This window comes from Dermochelys coriacea, chromosome 1, assembly GCF_009764565.3.
Source record: "Dermochelys coriacea isolate rDerCor1 chromosome 1, rDerCor1.pri.v4, whole genome shotgun sequence".
Lineage (NCBI taxonomy): Eukaryota > Metazoa > Chordata > Testudines > Dermochelyidae > Dermochelys > Dermochelys coriacea.
Window position 1 is genome coordinate 243,658,137 of NC_050068.2, and position 18,498 is coordinate 243,676,634.

At 46.6% G+C, this 18,498-nt stretch overlaps 1 protein-coding gene across 5 annotated transcripts in view; it reads left to right on the forward strand.

Annotated features, from left to right (window-relative positions):
* The window catches only part of LOC119846122 (sodium- and chloride-dependent GABA transporter 2), a 69,523-nt gene that overhangs the window by 31,010 nt on the left and 20,015 nt on the right, over positions 1 to 18,498 (forward strand). For 4 of the 5 annotated variants that reach the window (XM_038379334.2, XM_043517962.1, XM_043517935.1 and 1 more), the window contains 4 exons: positions 566 to 706; positions 1,828 to 1,912; positions 4,955 to 5,087; positions 12,681 to 12,815. In XM_038379334.2, the coding sequence (XP_038235262.1) occupies positions 566 to 706; positions 1,828 to 1,912; positions 4,955 to 5,087; positions 12,681 to 12,815 (494 nt within the window). The remainder of the gene's footprint in view (positions 1 to 565; positions 707 to 1,827; positions 1,913 to 4,954; positions 5,088 to 12,680; positions 12,816 to 18,498) is intronic. The other variant, XM_043517951.1, reaches the window with a different exon arrangement.

Genomic DNA, 18,498 nt, shown 5'->3' on the forward strand with positions numbered 1-18,498 from the left:
GTTGTTGACCTCCAGGAGAGTTTTTTAAACATTATTCCATAGATTTGGCTTTTCTCTTTTCTCTGCTGGTAAAAGTTTGGTTCCAGTGATTATTAAAGTGTAATTCTGACGTTGCTGTACTCATTAGTCTCTACAGACTCTAGCCAGGATTCTCTGGCCACTTAGCAGCATGAGTAAGGCAGGGGTTGTGAGGAAACCCTGACACCTGTTGGCAACTGCCCTGGAAGTTGCAGCCCACAGGTGCAGTAGATCACAAACACTTTCCTTATGTGGAAGTCCGTCTCCCAAGGGAACTTCGCGGGCTGCCATGACAATGTGAGGCCGTGGAAGGTAGTCTGGATATCACTGGGAAGATGGTGATGGATGGATTGGTCACCAGGCCAATGTTGACACTGCAGCAAGGGAACCCCGGAATGGGGAGAGAACTGGAGCAGTGGGCAGTACAGACAGAGGTGGGTTTAGAGGGCTTGGAGAAGCAGGATGCTGTGGCAGGCTCTGGCCCTGAGGCTATTCCAGCTCGTGTTCCTCTCCTTGTTTATGAACATTGAGGCCCTTCTCTCTGCAGGAATTGGTTATGCTTCCCAGGTGATCGTCATACTCCTGAATTTCTATTACATTATTGTCCTGGCTTGGGCCTTGTTTTACCTCTTCAGTTCATTCACCATAGACCTTCCCTGGGGCAGCTGTGACCATGAGTGGAACACAGGTAACACTGAATTCCCCTCTATCTTGTCTCCTCCTCCAACTCTCCATCAGTTTGCAGGGAAAAATCTGCCAGCAGCAAATCTCATCTAACCTGAGAAAGCAACATCCAGCTTGCTGTGGGGAAGGGGTCAAGGCCTCTGTGAGTGGTGAAGCGGCCTGGTTTATTGCCATACTACCTGACACAACATCAGTCCTGCTGATGGTAGAAGAGGCTCAATTTCATTTGATAAGCTGGGTCTCTTCTAGAAAATGCTCTAAAATGCCTGCCAGCCACCCACAGCTCCTATTGATTTCAGTCTTTCACTATGCTTGATCAGAGCAATGAACCAGCTGGTGTGTTATGCAGGCTCCCCCGTGCTGCTCCAACAACGGATCTCGGTTCTGGAGGAGGCTCCCCTTTCCTGGCAGCTGTGGGGATGGGAGGGAAATTCAGTCTATATTCAGCCCTCTGCTTCCTGGGCTCTGCTTCAATAATGGGATCCCATTCCTACTTGGGAGGTCCACCTTTCCCCTTGGAGGGAAAAGGGGCATTTAACCTTTATGATCATACAGTCCTTGGTTTCTCCCCAGCACTACTTTGCCAGTGGGACTCCAACCCTGCCCTGGAAGGACCTCTTGTTCTGAGCAAGAATAGGGATGTTAGAATATTTGTCTCCCTTTGAACATTATGCTGCTGGAGGGTAAGGGGATCTGCAGCATTTCCAGAGGTGAAAGTGGCTGCTGGTACACAGCCAATGTTAAAATGCCGCTGTGGCAGCGCTTTAAGTGCTGTACTGCAGGGCCGCTGATGGGGGTAGGGCAAAAGGGGCAGCTGCCCTGGGACCTGGGGATTTAAAAGGGCCCAGGGCTCCTGGCAGTGGCTGGAGCCCCAGGCCCTTTAAATTGCTGCCAGAGCCCTGGGCGGTATGGGCTGTGCAGTGCTGAAGGGCTAGCTGGGCGAGTCTGGCCCCAGCCCTTCCCGTTCCGGGGGTCCAGAGCTGCCCCCCTCACCTTGTCCAGGAGCCCGGCTGCCCTGCATACCAGTAAGTCCTTTAAGTTACTTTTGCCCCTGAGCATTTCCCAGGGGCTCTGCTATTCCAGTTGTATCTGTTTATGTTCTCTCTCCCTGGGCCTGTCCTGCAGAGAACTGCGTGGAATTCCAGAAGGCAAACACCTCTCTAAACATGACGACCGAAAACGCCACCTCCCCTGTCATCGAGTTCTGGGAGTAAGTGAAAGGCTCGTGTTTCTCTGACTCTTCTGGGAGTTACAATTCCCCAGCGATGACTCTCAGCCCCACCAGGCACTTCTGAAAATCCTGAGGTGTATAAAATAGGAACACCTCAAACAGGACAGCACCCAGGAGAACAAAATGGGCCAAATTCTGCTCTTGATTACCATTCTGTTAATTTAGAGTAACTTCCCTGAGGTCAGTGGAGTGCCTCTGGATTCACACAGGTGTACCTGAGAGGATACTCTGGCATCCTGTGTTGTTTATGTTCTCCCTGTCTTTCCTGCACTGTGACCCAAATGTTGGCCCCGCACCTATGCAGTCTCACTGACTTCAGTGAGGGGTTTCACAGGGGTAAATGAGATTAGAACTGGCTCTTTGTGAACAGACCTCATCTTCGCTGCTCTTTCTCCTGTCCCTGGTCTTATTCGTTCTCTGTTGATCGTTCTCATCTCACATCCTCTACCTGTTTCTGTTCTCGTTCTCTCTCTCTTCTCCCCCCCCCCCCCCTTTCTGGTTACAACACAACTACTCTTCTCTTCCAGCTCTTTTCTCCCATATCCTCTTTCTCTTCAACCTGCTCACTGTCACTCTTTTTATATGAGCGTAGCCCGACGGGGTTGCAGATTTTTAGTCTAAATCTCTTCTTGACACATTGGGTCAAGTTCATCCTGGGTGTAAACTCCACTGACACAGTGGAGTTCAAATAGGATATCAGTGGAGTTGCACCAGGGATGAACTTGGCCCTTGTTTCTGCTCTAGAGAGAAGCTAAACTGGCCTCGGGGTTATTTTATGAGTTATCTTTGTAATTTTATCCTGGGCTAGTATAACATGGAAAACACTGGCAGTACAGCTGGGAATGGGATGAGATCAGTGGACATCCATAGGGTAGCAGCCACACCTCTCATGTCTTGCAAGGTTGGGCCTTCTCAGTGTGTGAATTTTGGGGGGCCCTCCTCAAGAAACACTAGTGTTGCAGGACTCAGTGCTGGTGACTCAGCAGGTGGGACTCTCCCTTAGCGTCAGGACTCAGCCCAGCGTGTTGGCCATGGGCTGGAGGATGGGGACGTTTGGGTAAGATGTAAAAACAAGGGCTTGTGATCACTGAAGATTCCACAGCCCCTGGTGGGAGGAGGGGAATTGCTAGGCATGGTGTCTTGGCTTCATTTCAGTCAGAGTAAACTCCCTTCAGCAACCCTAAATCCTCCTTGCAGATGTAAACGGCTGCAGTGTTCCTCCCTGCCTGTCCCAAACTGTTGTGCAGAGCTGCTGTGCACTGCTGAGCAGCAACCTGTGGCAGCTCCAGTTGAGCACAGAGATGTGATTCTGATTTTTGTGATCTGCCCTGGAGTGCAGGGGGTTCCTTCTCGGATGGAAGGTGCCGTGTCGATTTGTTGTTAATAAGCAAACAGAGTTTGCTTCTCTCCTCTCTCATGCTGCCTTTCACTAACTCTCCTTGTTTATCCCCCCTTTTCTCTCTCCTGTGGCTTCTCTCAGACTGTCATATGTACAGCGTGAGCTAAAGGGCGGGCATTTCTTGGCCTGCTCTGCCCGTGACTGGCAGCTGAGAGACTGAGATTAAAATGAATGTTTTGAACGGTTCTGGAGTGTTGGGACAACAGCACATGGGAGTGGAAATTTCCATTGTTCCAGCTCCTCGGTCTCAGCCTCTGATACAGGGGAGAAGCAGGCTCTGCTCTCACTTGCTGGGAAATGGAGGGTAGGGCCAGGGGAAGAGGGTAGATGTTTGCTTGAAAGATGCAAACCTGCACTGTATTGTGTGCCCTTCTGGGGCTCTCTTGAGCTGCTCTTGGTGCCCCCTTGGTCTATAGTCCCATGCTCTGTTACAGTTATGCTCTTGTATCCTGCCAGGATCCTTCATGCTGTATGTCCTTGTGCCATTCACTGCTGCATGCACACAGGAGACCTCCATTTAGCTGGCACTAGGAAAATAAGTGAGATAGGGAAATGCCAGAAAGGGAAGGGGGATTTCCCTTGGGGTCAATGAGATCCTGCCTTTGATGGGGAGAGCAGGTATTTTCTTGGTCCCTGGCTGATGCGGCTGTGGAGCAGGAAAGGGTGCAAGTGCATTGCCCATCTTGGATTGTTGGCGTTCCAGGAGGTGCATCTTTTAGTTGTTGGATGATGCAGCAGGAGAGGGCACATGTGCATCACCTGCCTCTAATTGCTGGGGCTCTAGGGTGTTGTTTGGCCCAATCTTTGTGGGTGGGGACTGCAGAACAGATGAGGGATTCATCTTCTGATCTCTGGGTGAGGGGACAAAGTTGTGGGAGAGGCCTGCAACTTCCATTCTCCAGCAGCTGGGAAAGAGTAGCTGAGGCTGCAGCAATGGAAGCTGCTGTGTAGTTAGTGTCCTCCGTGATCTGCATTATTCTCTTGCTTTGTCATGCTGTCTTCTACAGTCCTGGGCGTGGCACGTGCTGCCTTGCGGATTTGGCTCCTAAAGGGGAATACCTTTATCCTGTGTGATCCCAACCCTTTGACATCCTACCTAACGGGGTTGGAAGGAATTAGCTGAGGGTGGTCCTCATGTAGAATCCCTTGTGATCTATGTCAGAACACCAGCTGATTTAAAGCACTTATGAGAGGTAGGGAAATCTTATTATTTGTCATGCAGTATGCAGCAGCTGTGATCAGAGGCCATGTTGTGTTAGGTGCTGTACACTCATGTAGTAAGAGAGTTCCTGATCCAAAGACCCCGCAGTCTAAATAGACAAGACAAAGGGAGGGAGAGGGAATGGAGGTGAAGTGTCTTGCCCAAGTAGGTCAGTGACACAGCAGGGAATGGAGCCCAGGTCTCCTGCCCCCTAGGCTGGGACCCTGCCCACCAGACCTTTCATTTCAGAGAGGGAAACAGTTGAGAAATGTCCTGTGTGCTTTCCTGAGGTGCACAGTTCAGGGTTAGGGCTTGTTCTCCCGAAACAGCAAGGCATCATCAGGGACCCTCAAGGAGTGGCTGGTCATTGAGGATCTAACAGCTGAACTTAGCAAGACTCAGTGTCTGTTTGCCTTCCCAGGAGGAGAGTGTTGAAGATTTCCACTGGCATAGAGCACTTGGGGAGCCTGCGCTGGGAGCTGTCTCTCTGCCTCCTGCTCGCCTGGGTCATCTGCTACTTCTGCATCTGGAAAGGAGTTAAGTCCACAGGCAAGGTGAGTGCTTGGCTCAGGTCTGGCCTCCGCCTTCATTGCAGTCCAAGGTGCTGCAGCTCCTGAGCTGAAACCCAGCTCTCCCAGATCCAATGAGAACTGGCAACTCCCTCTAGAGCTGGGCAAGGCCAGCAAGGTTCAGCTGCCAAAGAGGTTTTTGAACTGGACTCTGTAGGGGATGGGAGATGATGGGTTTCTACAAATTTGAACCTCCAAGAAGAACACCTGTCTTTGGACCCCTCCTCCAAAGAGGACTCACTTACCACCCCCAGCTACCTCATCACCCCAGAAAACCCTGGGACCCATTCTTATCATACATGTCTGCAGGGGAGGCCCAGTGCTCTCCCCCTGCATTCCCACTCCTTCAGGCCAGGTCCTCAAGGAGCTGCCACTTCCCTCCATTGGGGTCTTCAGGAGAGGCTACCTGGCATCGCCTGGTGCTTCTCCCACGTCCTTAAAGGATCTTTTTTTATTTGGGGGCGTGTGTGTGTGTGATGTGCCAGCCACCTGTCCACCACTTACACAGAAAGAATAGGGAGAACATGCCTTCTCCAGCTGGCAGCTGGGGTTCAGACTAGCCTCCAAATCCTTCACGTGATAGCTAAGGAAACCCTGAAGGGTCAAAGGGCCCTCTCTGCCCCAGGGCCAAAGGAATTTTCTATCTCCTGCCCTTAGTCCCAAAGATATCTGTATCCTAGCATGAGTTATAGAACTGAGGGGCTGCCAGTGAATTACTCCTGGGGTAACACAGCCCCAGCCTACTCCTTTCCATTCCTGCTTGCTCACCCACTTCCTGACTGAATTATTTGTGAGTTATTTGCCCATCTGAGACATCACTAATCCAAGAATGTCCAAAGTGTTTGACTTTTTGCATGACATTTTGATTTAAAAAAAATCTAGAACAATATAAAATTAACACGCAGTGTAGTTGTAGCCATGTCAATCCCAGGATATTAGAAAGACAAGGCGAGTGAGGTAATATCTTTTATTGGACCAACTTCTGCTAGTGAGAGAGACAAGCTATCAAGCCATAGAGTTCTCCTTCCTCCTCCTCCTCCACCTCCTCACTCGGTCTGGCACTAAAGCTTGTCTCAACAACAGAGGTTGGGCCAAAAAAAGATATTGCCTCACCCATCTTGTTTATATAAAATTAACATGGCACACATTCAGTGGGTTAAAAGCTGGCTAGCTGATGAGCCTCAAAATGTAATTGTAAATAGGGAATCATCGTTGAGTGGGTCTATTTCTAGTGGAGTCCTACAGGAGTCAGTTCTTAGCCTTGTGCTATTTAACATATATCCCACTGAACTGGAAGAAAACATAAAATCATGACTGATAAAGTTTGCAGGTGACACACAAATTGGGGGCATGGTAAATGAAGAGGACGCATCACAGATACAGAGTCATCTGAATTGCTTGGTAAACTAGGCACAAGCAAACGATGTGATTTAATGCATCTAAATTTAAATGTATACAATGGAACATGGATTGGAGGCCATATTTCCGGGCTGGGAACTCTATCCTGGGAAGCAGACACTCTGGAAAAAAGATTTTGGGGTTGCGATGGATAATCAGTTGAACGTGAGCTACTAGTGCAATGCTGTGGCCAAAAGGGCTAATGCGATCCTTGGATGTGTAACGGGAATCATGAGTAGGGGCAGAAAGGTTATTTTACCTCTGTATTTGGCACTGGTGCAACCATTGCTGTAATACTGTATCCAGCTCTGGTGTCCACAATTCAGTAAAGATGTTAATAAATTGGAGAGGATACAGAGAAGAGCCACAAAACTAATTAGAGGATTAGAAAACATGCCTTATAGTGATAGACTCAAAGAACTTAGTCTATTCAGTTTAACAAAGAGAAGGTTAAGGGTTATCTTGATTAGTCTATCTAGATATGTACCTACCCGGGGAACAGATATTTGATGATGGGCCCCTCAGTTTAGCAGAGAAAGGTATAACATAATGTAATGGCTGGAAGTTGAAGCTAGACTAAATTCAGACTGCAATTAAGGGGTCAATATTTAATGATGGTAATCAGTCATGGGAACAATTTCCCAAGGGTCGTGCTGGAGTCTCTATCACTGATAATTTTTAAATCAGGGTTGGACATTTTTGTAAAAGATCTGCTCTAGAAATTATTTTGGGGTGTTATACGTGAGGTCAGACTAGTTGATCACAGTGGTCCCTTCTGGCTTTGGAATCTATGAACCTAAGTGTTGTATCTCAGTGCTTTGAGGCGTGGAGTGCCGTGGTTTGCAGTGCCTGCAAATAACTGGTTTGGGAAGTGGACAAGCAGATGAACTAGCGTCACCAGGACCCAGCAAAGAAGGAGGCAGGTGTTACAAGGAGATGTTGCCTATCTGAGAGGAGATGGGGCTTAATTCACTCATCTTTGTAAAGTGACTTGTTCTCCTCAAATGAAAGGCACAGTAGAAGTGCAAATTATAATAAATGCAATCATGGACAGTGGAGGGCAGGAGACTGGAATTAACAGGAAAGAGAAAATAACTCTTCTGCTCCATGACAAGCACCCTGACCTAATCTGCTCAGCTACCAAGCCCTCCCACACCCTTGGTGACAAGACCACTACTCTCCTGCATGCACCCCTTTCCCCCCTGTGACAACAAAAGTGTCTCAGTTAATCGTCCTGCTCACCTTAGCTGCACGTCCTTGGTTGCCTGCCTTCTCTCACTCATTCTCTTCTGATATGGAGCTGTGTAATTCTGTTCTGATTCTATCCTATCCCTGCTCCCTTGATCTTTGTTAATGCAAATGACAGTAGCATGTTCTGTAAGATCATTAGTTAGTTTCTGCCCCCCCCCCCCCCGAACCATTCCCAGCCGGCTTTATGCTTGGAGTCAGCAAGAGCAGAGGGACATAAAAAGGTTTTAATAACAAATGGTGTCCTCTTCATGCACTTTAAACAAAACAGAACCATTACATTGTGGTTGAGCTGACCGAATCCACTTGCCATGAGCGATAGCATGTTTGTCGGTAGCTTTCTTGAGCTCATTATGGCCTCAGGAGTTGGCAAACCTCTTCAGAATTTGCAGGAGTAGGAGGGGTGGAATAAAGGAAATCAGCTTGTGAAGCTGATCCTCTCTGGTTCCTATGGAGCAAAATATGAAGAAGAAAAAGGCAGTTACTTACTGCTGTAGCCTAGTGAAAGAAGGCAGAGGCATTTATAACACATTACTACCAGCAGGCACGATGGTAAGGCACTGCAATCTAATTTACAAAGCATATGCTATGCCGAAAGCAAACCCAGTTGTTGCTAGATACATATTCCTTGCAAAAACACCAAAGGATCTTAACAAAAAAGAATGATGAGAGTAATTTCTTTGACACAGACCCCATGGTCAGAGAGACTTCTCAATGAAGGAGCTCTGCTTTCCTAGAAACAGGGAATAGATGCACCTAGGGCTGATCAATGTACAGAAACCCAGGATCAAACAATGGCTGGTGGACCGCAAGTCTTTCCGAGGGGAAAGGCTTTGTCTGTACTGGGGAGTTACCAGTTGCCAAAAGAAAGGGACAAAGAAGGACCTGAAATCACTCCCCACTAAAAGCAGCAGGAGTGACCTCATGCATCCAAAGGCACAGAAACCTGTGCACGGATATCCAGGAAGACACCTGAGTATGGACATTTTCCTGGAGCAGATGGTCACAGATGGAATCGCTTTGCAGAGGCATGTGGCTCTGACTAAACACGACCATGTATGTTAATGACCAGTGTATGACTCTGATCCCAGCAAGGTTTCTAGCGATATGGTGTGTGCTAACAATGCTCAAGAAATAGAAAGATTGTGCCCGAGCCAAGCGTTGAGTAATACCCCCTCATTAGACCCAGATGTTCACGTTCTTAAACTGGAGAAAACAGTCTCCGACTTGAGACTGCCAGTTTCACAGCAGACACTCACAAAACATGAAATGAAAAACTTAAACCAGGGAGCCCATGCAAGCTACAAAGCAGATCTACAACCACCACAATGAAGCGGGAATCATCTGTTGTGGGCACTTGGGCAGCATCAGGTTATGGACCTGGAGTCGTGAGTGGATCTTGAACTTATAACACTGATGCAATCGCTAGATCCAAATTGGGAATGTGAAGCCTGATAGTCTCACAGAAAACTTCAAAGCAGATGGGCTATTACCGTCCAGCATTTCCTTTTATCTTACCCCAGTTCTCACGCCACTCATCTGTGGGCCAGGAAAGACCTCACCTGAGTACTCTGATCACCTGAATCAGGTAGTAGATCACATAGTAAATATAGGGATAATAATTAAAATGACAACCTACAGACTGGACTTACTTGCTAGCTATTGAACAGAAGCCCCCAACAGGCAAATTTGAAGCCTGCATCAATCCTCGAGATCTTAAATGAGTGGTAAAACCTTTGCCAATATTTGAAGACATTACCCCTAAATTTCCTGGATGCAAGGTCAGAGTGTCGGTCAAGTAAACATCCTGAACCGTCAATCCAAAAGACCACATATTTTGTGGATGTGGATTCCTTCACCTACCTTTTTGGCACAATCTGAGCCTGAGATAAAATACAGAGCAAGGCTGATGAGATATGTGAAGGATTCATTGGAGTTGTAGCCATCATCAATGACGTTCTAGTATTTCCTTGTTCAAAGGGAGGATACAATGCAAACCTTTCTCCCCTTCCCTACTTCAGAGCTGACCAAAGGTGCTGGAACAATTTTTATAGTGGGGTGCTGATGACAGAAACCATGTATTTGGTGTGTGTTATTACTACTTCAAGCCAGGGGGTGCAGCAGCAGCCCTGGCACCCCTAGTTCCAGCACCACTGGAGGTGACCGAGAAAAAGATATGCGCGTGACCTAGGAAAAAGCATAATTTGCATTCCAGCAGAAGATGGGCTCGCCATTGCTTTACGGCAGACAAAGAATAAATCCAGATCCAGTGAACATCACTGTGGTAGAGGAACTGCCATCTAATCTTGCAGAAGAGGTTGAAATTCTTGTATAAGAAATATGGCAGACTATAAAGAACATGGTTCTATTGTGAGCTATTTGGGGCAGGGAACCCTCTTCATTATGTATGTAGAATGCCTAGCATGATGGGAACCAGTCCCTGATGGGAGTGTCTAGGCACCACTGCAATACAAATGCTTGATGATCCTAATAAAAGAAACAGATGCAGTAGTTTTCCTACTTTGATCCTTACAGAACTATCAGCAGACAGGTCTAGGAAAGGAATTGGTGCAGCACTGCTCTAGGAAGGCTAGCAACTATGTTGTATATCAGTCCTTCATGCCACAAGAAGAACAGCATGCACAAATGGGAAAATGTATGTACGTGCATGTATGTAATTGTATTTGAGTACAATCTCCTTTGTCAGTATATGTAACAGTTGAATCTGACCACCTAACTGCTTGGATCAGTCCAGAAGAAACCATTCATTGCATCACCATCCAGGTTACAGACCAGGTCTTCAGTTGCAGAGGGATAAGGGCCAAATTGTGTATTTCCCAGGAAAATATAGCCCCCTCCCCACAGATGCTAATGCTGACCCTGTACTTCGGTCAAGACAAATGTTGGCGTTAGTATGCAGGTGCATAGAATTTTCCAGCATACAGGCTAGGATTAGAGGAACTGAGATGGAAGGATGAACAAATGAAACAAGTAATATTGAATGGATGGGGAGAAATTAGAAAGAAAATGATTTCACATTATGCAATACAGGCACCATATAGATGAATTTTCACTCTTGTGTGGCATAACCTTTAAAGGTGGAAAAAAAGTTCTCACTGCATTCAAACTAAATATGCGGAGATGAAACCTCACTAGGCACATGGCCATGGAAAAATCCAAACAGAGACTTCGACGTATTCTTTTGGCTTAGTACATGTTAACCAGCTTGTTTTAAGATGTCAGATATGCCTTAAAAAGTATATAGTAAATGCAAGTGTGTCAGTGATACTACATGAAATGCCAACAAAACCATGTCAACCTGTGGGCACTGATTTTGTTTATGTTGAACAATGAAGACTACAGTATGTCATTGTTGTGGATTACTATAGCAATTAGTTTGAACAATCCTCGAAGTACCACAAAAACCCAAGTTATAGTTGCAAGACATAGAATCCCAGAAAGGATTAGCCTGACATTGGACTTCAGTATTCCTCAAAGGAATGCAACTACTTTGCCAAAGTAAGGGCTGCCAAACATCTCTAAGTCCATCTTATTCATAAGGCAAGTAGGCTAAGTAGTAGAACACATGATGTGTAAAACAAAGCATAATGGTAAAGACCCCTATTTTGGACTACCTGAATATTAGAACACTCCTGTTAAAGCTCTAAGTCACACAGTCCTGATGTTGATGGGATGTCTGTGTTCAGCATTGCTCTTTATGTAGGAACACCTGAAACGTGAAGCAGTGAGTCTCTGCCAAATGCCAGCAGCTAGTCCCAGTGCTCAATGCTGATGCTTCAGTACAAGGGAGACAGGATGGTGGCCACTGGAAACCCCTTGCTCTGAAACTGGCAAATACTGAAAGACCATATTGGGTTCACACCCTGAATGCACGTGAAAGTTAATACAACCATTGTTTGCTTCAGACACCAGAAAACCATCAAATTCTCTGAACTTGCTGACTGTATCCTGGCTCTAACATCAATATGGAACTCAGCAATCCAGAAACTGATATAGACACACCCGTCAGTTCCACATACTGTTTCTCCACCTGTAATCCCAACTTGTGAACTACTGTAAGTAGTGGCAGAAACAATAGCGCCCTCTGGAATGGCACAAATGCCCCTACTTATGAACCCATTTGTTACCAGGTCTGTCTGATCAGCAGAGCCGAGGGAAAGTTTAGACTCGCAAGGTTTTTCATGTGACATCACAGTTTAAAAGGGCTTCTGTCTTAAAACACCCAGGCACCCAGTGCATGTCGTTATTACTTCAATAAAGAGTTAAAATGGCTATTTACTGCTAGGTTACATTCACCTCAAACAATAAGACTAACTCTTACTACTACTGATGATTCCCTGATGATATCCCAAGGACTGTGTCATCATGAAGGGAGATGTACCAGGACAAGTTGCTGCTGTTTGCGTCTGTCTTGTTAGTTTTAGATTATGCCCTCCTGGCCTACTCCTAAATAGGGAGAGACTTGCTCGGTTTGACTTCTTCCTTTGCTTTCCTGTCAGAATGAGCAGATGGAAATAAGGGCCCAGATTCTCAGCTGGTGTAGATTGATGGAACTACATTGAGTTCAAAGGAGCTACCCTGACTTACACCAGCTAAGACAGGCCTGGTGCTTAGGTCACTACCAAGACTAGAGGGGGATTCTCTAGTTGTAGATATAATGGCCACATTGCGACTTTACTAACCACTCTATAAGACTGAATTGCTTTCTCCTCTGCTTTAAAGAAGACCTGAAACATAGTAACCCTGCCCCTTTCCTGCCCATATCTTACTGATCCTGTCTCATCCTGGCCTTTCTAACTTGCTCTTGCACTGCACTTGTTCCCCTTGTGGCAAGATTTCATTGGTGTCCTAGGTTTCTGCCCATTTCCTAGGCTGCCCTCTCATATTTGCTCTGTTGTGTTCTCCTGCCAGGTGGTGTATTTCACTGCTACGTTCCCATACCTCATGCTGGTAGTTCTGCTGATCAGGGGAATCTCTCTGCCAGGGGCGATGCAGGGGGTCCTGTTCTACCTTTACCCAGATCTCACTCGTCTCATTGATCCTCAGGTAAGATGGAAGGAGGACTGATTGGCTGAGCTCTGCTTGGGTGTGTGCATGTGTTTGTAATTCTCTCTCTTTCTCTTCCATCCAATTCCCTTCTTTGCCCCCCATTTCCATTTTTAATTTGTTCTTTCCCTGTCCTTTCTCCTTCTCTCTCTCTCTCTCTCTCTCTCTCTCCATTCCATCACTTACTCTTTACCTTTTCCTCTTTCATTCACTCTTCTTCTGTGTCCTCCTCCTCTTCCCCTACCCGTGAACGTAATGCACGTTGACATTCACAAGCATTCAGCTGACACCATCGGGGTCCCCCAGCTAAGCTAGCTTCACTGTTCAGTTTTTACCAGCAGAGTTCCTAAAACCCCAGAGCTCTTTCTCTCCATGATGTTTCTCGGCTGATGCTATTGGTAAATGATGTAGGCTTCAGGCACTACTGATGGGGCCACTAAACTTTTTAGCTGCTTGGTGACACCAGTCAATCACCTCTGTCTTCTGGAGACACTCGTTGTAAAATTCCATTCCTCTCCTGAGTCAGATCGAGGGGGTATGGAGGCCCCATGGCCTCAAAGATTTTGGAACCTTTATTTTTTGCTGGAATGTTGTGATATTTAATATCCTTGGAGGCAAAGTGGAGGCCATCAGCCCTTCCCACCCCGTCCTAGAGTATGGGTGGAAGGTACTTCTGAATGCTGCTGTGGTGTCAATCCACTAAACACACTGCTCCCTATCTCCCTTGTTTTCCTCTTTCCCCTTTCCCTTGATTAGAAATTCCTGCCAGTTTGACTGAAGGTTCAGTGCCCGACTGCCGTTTTTAATCTCTTCAGGACAAGTTCCTCCACGTTAAATCCTGGCTCCAGCTGAGCTGCTGTACCAGCCTTTGTGCGAAGGTGTCTCCAAAGGAGATTAAAGGGTGCCTGCCTGGAAAATAGGTCAGCGAAACCCTTCATAACCCCTTTAACTCTTTCCGGTCCCGGCCAAGCATTTTTATTTTGAGTACAGATGTGTGAATGCACAGTGTGCAGTGGGGGGAAGACCTAGGGAGGCCATGCTGTAGCAAGCCCTTAATGCACTGCTCTGTTTGGAGAATGGACTTTTTTGGATGTGAGGCAGCGTTCTCTAGTGGTTCCAGTCGGGGAGTCAGTCAGGACCGCCGGGTTCTGTGCTTGGTACTGCCATTGATTCTCTCTGACCTTGAGCAGGTCATTTAGGCCAACATTTTCAAATCTGGGTTCCTAAATGTGGAATCACGCAGTTAAGTAAAAGCTGTCCTGATTTTCTGAGTCGGCGACTAAACTCAAATCCTGCTGAAATCAGTGGCAGCCAGAGCTGCTCCGTACTTCTGCACATCAGGCCACTTTTAACTATGGGCCTAAACAATGATTTAGAAGCCTAGTGTCAGGCACCCATGTGTGAAAATGGGGGCCTTTCTCTCTCTGTTTATGCATCAGTTAAATGGAGGTGACAGTGACCTCCCTTGTGGTAAGAATGTTACGAGACATGGGCTCTTTTGAGCTCCCTCTCCTAAGTGACTTAGGCCAGGTCCACACTAGAAACTTGTGCCAGCATAGTAATGTCGGCTAGGGGGTGATTTTTTTTTTGACACTTTTATCCTGGCAAAAGTCATAGTGTAGGCCCAGTTACCCTGGCAGAAAATTTCTTTTGCTTAGGGAACCTGTATAAGCTATACCAGGAAAAGCTGGTTTTTGGCTGGAATAAGCTGCATCTGCACTATAGCTATACTTTTCTGGTGTGTACTAGAAGCACAACTGCCAGTGAAAATCAACTCATTTACGTACATTTATTAATTGCACTTTTAATATTAATAAAGGACTTGGAAGTTCCCTGATGGAAAGTACTATGGAAACCCACATGTGGGAAAGTCCCGTAGAACTTACTAGGGATGAAATCAAGCAGGTGGGGAGGTCGTTTCCATCCATATGTTGGATTTGGGAAGCTCCTCTTTTCATGCCTGATGCTTCTCCTATATGAAAAAATGTCCTATAGATTCAACAGAAAATTATCACCTTTCTATAGTGGTTTTTAATCATCCTGTAGAATTTAACAGAAAGGCTGTAAGTTTTAATTCAATTCTATAAGACTTTCACATGAGGGAAGGAATGTGTTGTAGCAAAGCCTCCACTTTGCAAGGACAGTGTGACTTCTGCTAGCCATTCTGATGCCCAGGCAGGTTGAGCAGGCTCTAATTGGCTCTAGAGGGCACTCCTGCAGTCTGTTGGTACTTGGAAAACTGCAAGATTCTTTCCTGCCTGGCAAATCATTATAGAAAATAAAAACCATCCGTTCCAATCTGATCCTTGCAACCAGACGCCTCTGATGGGCAAACGATACATCAGAAGAGAGGGAAATGATAACCGCTTACAAGTATTTGAAAGGTGTCATTGCTGAGGAAGGAGGGGAATTGTTTTGGGTGATGCCAAGGAGGATGTACAGTTGAGGCATGGTACAGTGGCCAGGGCAGGGATTGGTATTTAGAAGACCTTGGGTCTGTGACTGACTCTGCTAGGTCATCTTGGGCAAGACTTTGAAATTCTCCAGCCTGTGTTATACAGGAGGCAGACTAAATGATCTGATGGTCCTCCTGTGCTTAAATTTTATGGATCTATGACAATTCCTGAAACCTTTCTGGTCTCAGTTCTCCCTCTGTAAAATGCTTACGTTTAAAATACCAAATATAATGGACTCCTTGTTGGCAAGCCAGCAACCAAGAACTAGTCACTGAAATAATTCCACAAAGAATTTTGGGTAACAAAGAATTCTGAGAGAATCTTGATCTGCCCCTGAATGATATGAAACCAGGACAAGGTAAAATTCACCAAACAAACTATTCATTTGGAATTATTTGACCAGCTGTAATAACAATTTTCTTTTTAGAAAAAGGAGTTGCGTATCCCAGCCATTATTGGGGCAGCACTAATTTAACCCCCCTCCTTATTTGTTACTGATCCTATGTTCTCTCTCACCCAGAACATCTCACTCTTTCACAGCAGGTGACCCATTTCAATTGAGTGTCTCAAGGACATCTACTGATCCCATAATTTCCCACATAACTGTTTACATGCAAAATTAATACTGAGAAATTCCTGGTATCTATTAGCCAAAGGTATAACAAGATCCAGTGTTTTGAGCTGAAACTAAAAAATTCAGATGATGTTAAGCAGGAGGACAGTCTAGATCAGTGGTTCTCAACCAGGAGCCTGGGGCCCACTGGAGGGCCACGAGCTGGTTTCAGGGGGTCCACCAAGCAGGGCTAGCATTAGACTTGCTGGGGCCCTGGGCAGAAAGACGAAGCCCTCCTGTATGGGGCTGAAGCCTGGGGCCCCAAACCCCACCGCCTGGGGCTGACACCGAAGCCTGAGCAACTAAGCTTGGGGGGGGCCCTATGGTGGGGGACCTCAGGAAATTGCCCTGATTGCTACCCCCTAATGCTGGTCCTGGCTTTTATATGCAGAAAATCAGTTGTTGTGACACAGGTGGACTGTGGAGTTTTTGTAGCATGTTGGGGGAGCCTCAGAAAGAAAAAAGGTTGAGAACCCCTGGTCTAGATTATGATAGTTTACCCTTCTAGGGATGAAATCCAGCAGATGGGGGATGAAATCCAGCATCTAGCCTCAATGCCCATGAATCTATCTGGCTGTCTCTCATGTGATTTAGCAGGTGCAAATAGGAAGGAGGAGCAGTTAGCTCTCTGGACCAACAGCAAGGGTTCCAGAGACTGCAGTTTGAGAACCTGTGGTCTAGTGTTGGTTTCCCATTGACCTTTCTAAAAGCCCGCCCTAATCTCTCTGACCCTCTGGCTACCAGGAACTCATTCTGCTTATATAAGAACTAATTAATTATGTTCAGTAGTGCTGAAAAGCCTCTGTTGGTGTTTGGGGCCCCCTCTCTACTAGGCATTGTACAGACATGTAGGAGGACATTGTGTAGGAAGAGCTTGCAGTCTGTGCTCCCGATTCTGCAGTGAGACCAACTTGGGGGAACCCTTACAGCTGACCAGAGTCCCAATGAACTTGATGAGACATGACATGGTTAAAATGTCTGCCCCCAAGGATCCAAGCAGGACAGGGGCTTAACTTGAGACAAGATGCAATAAGAAAGTGTGAGAAACAGGAAGGCGGGTGACAATAACAGTAATAAGAAAAGGAGTAGTGGTGGCACCTTAGAGACTAACAAATTTATTTGAGCATAAGCTTTCGTGAGCTACAGCTCACTGTAGCTCATGAAAGCTTATGCTCAAATAAATGTTAGTCTCTAAGGTGCCACAAGTACTCCTTTTTCTTTTTGCGAATACAGACTAACACGGCTGCTACTCTGAAACCTGTCATTAATAACAGTAATAAGCTCCCATGGTTATAGAGGCTAACAATGAGCTCAAGCCTGGAAGGGGCTGAGCACTCTGGCCCTGACCCAGGAAGCACTTAGTTCCATGAGGAGTTCCACTGACTTCAGTGCAACTGCTTGGGCGTAAAGTTAAATATGTGTCAGTGCTTTCCCTGATCCAGAGAGCTCCACCCATGGCAGGTTTGGGCCCTGTATGCCCAACTTGCTGGCTCTGAAGCATGTGTCTTTTTTTTTTTTAAACCTCTATTTCAATTTTTTAAATAACCTCTGCCTAGTCTATTTTATTTTGTCAGACGGCTGCCTTTTTTTCTCTCTTTTTTTTTTAAGAGCTTGTCTGCATATTTCCCCCCTCTTTTATATTTAATAACAGTACCAGTTTCGGTTTCCTTCTGTAAACTTTTGCCTGTTACAAATAGCATTGATCTTTAGTACAAAAATCTTAGCTTAAACTGCTCTCTTACCCTAGGCCCCATCATGCACCATCCTCCCTCCAAACAGTGAGGTTGGCCTCTTTCCTTGCAGCCTGCCACACTCCTCTCTGCCAGCTGCAGTGCACAGATCAGGGGAGAGATTCCAGAGGATGTTACAGCAAAGGTGGCCTGCGGGAGAGAGGTTAGGGTGCCCTGTGGAAGCACCATCCTGGTGGATGGAGGGAGGTCAGAGAGGGTGGCCAATCAGGCAGGAGGGGGCATCTGCAGAGTTTGTTTCAGAACATGCCTTGTGCTGACATCACTGCTAGGGACAAAGAGCTGTGAAGGAATTTGACTACATGGCTGAAGGAGGAGGGAAGCATGGGGCTTTGTACCCATGGTGAGGGAGGGATCTGAATCCCCTTGCTTCAGTCTGGATTTGGGAGAAGCCCCAGGTAGGCCCCTCCCCACCACTCTGCTGCTGCTGTTACTGCTTGGGGGGAGCCTCGATGCTTCACAGCCAGGGGGAACGTGGTTGGATCCAGCTAAATATTATTTGTTCCCCTTATTTATTTTTCCCGGCATGCCTTTAACTGACTCTGTACATTCTTGTTTGGTTGTTGCTTCCCCTGCCCCATTTCCATTTCTGAGAAAGAGAGAGAATATTGGCGGGTGTGTTTGTTTTTGCTTCCCTGCCTCACACGTGGAGGGCAGAGTGCTGGGGTGTGTATGTACGCACAGATGATGTTTGTTTACATGATGTTTTGCTCTCTTCTGTGCACGCCTATGTCTAATAGTATCTCCAGGCATGTGCCTGCGTGGCCTCCTGATCTCTGCTCCCATGCACATTGGTAGGGGCATGCGGGACAGCATACATCTATCTGTACCCAGTGAAATGAGCCTAGCTTGTGGCCACACTGGGG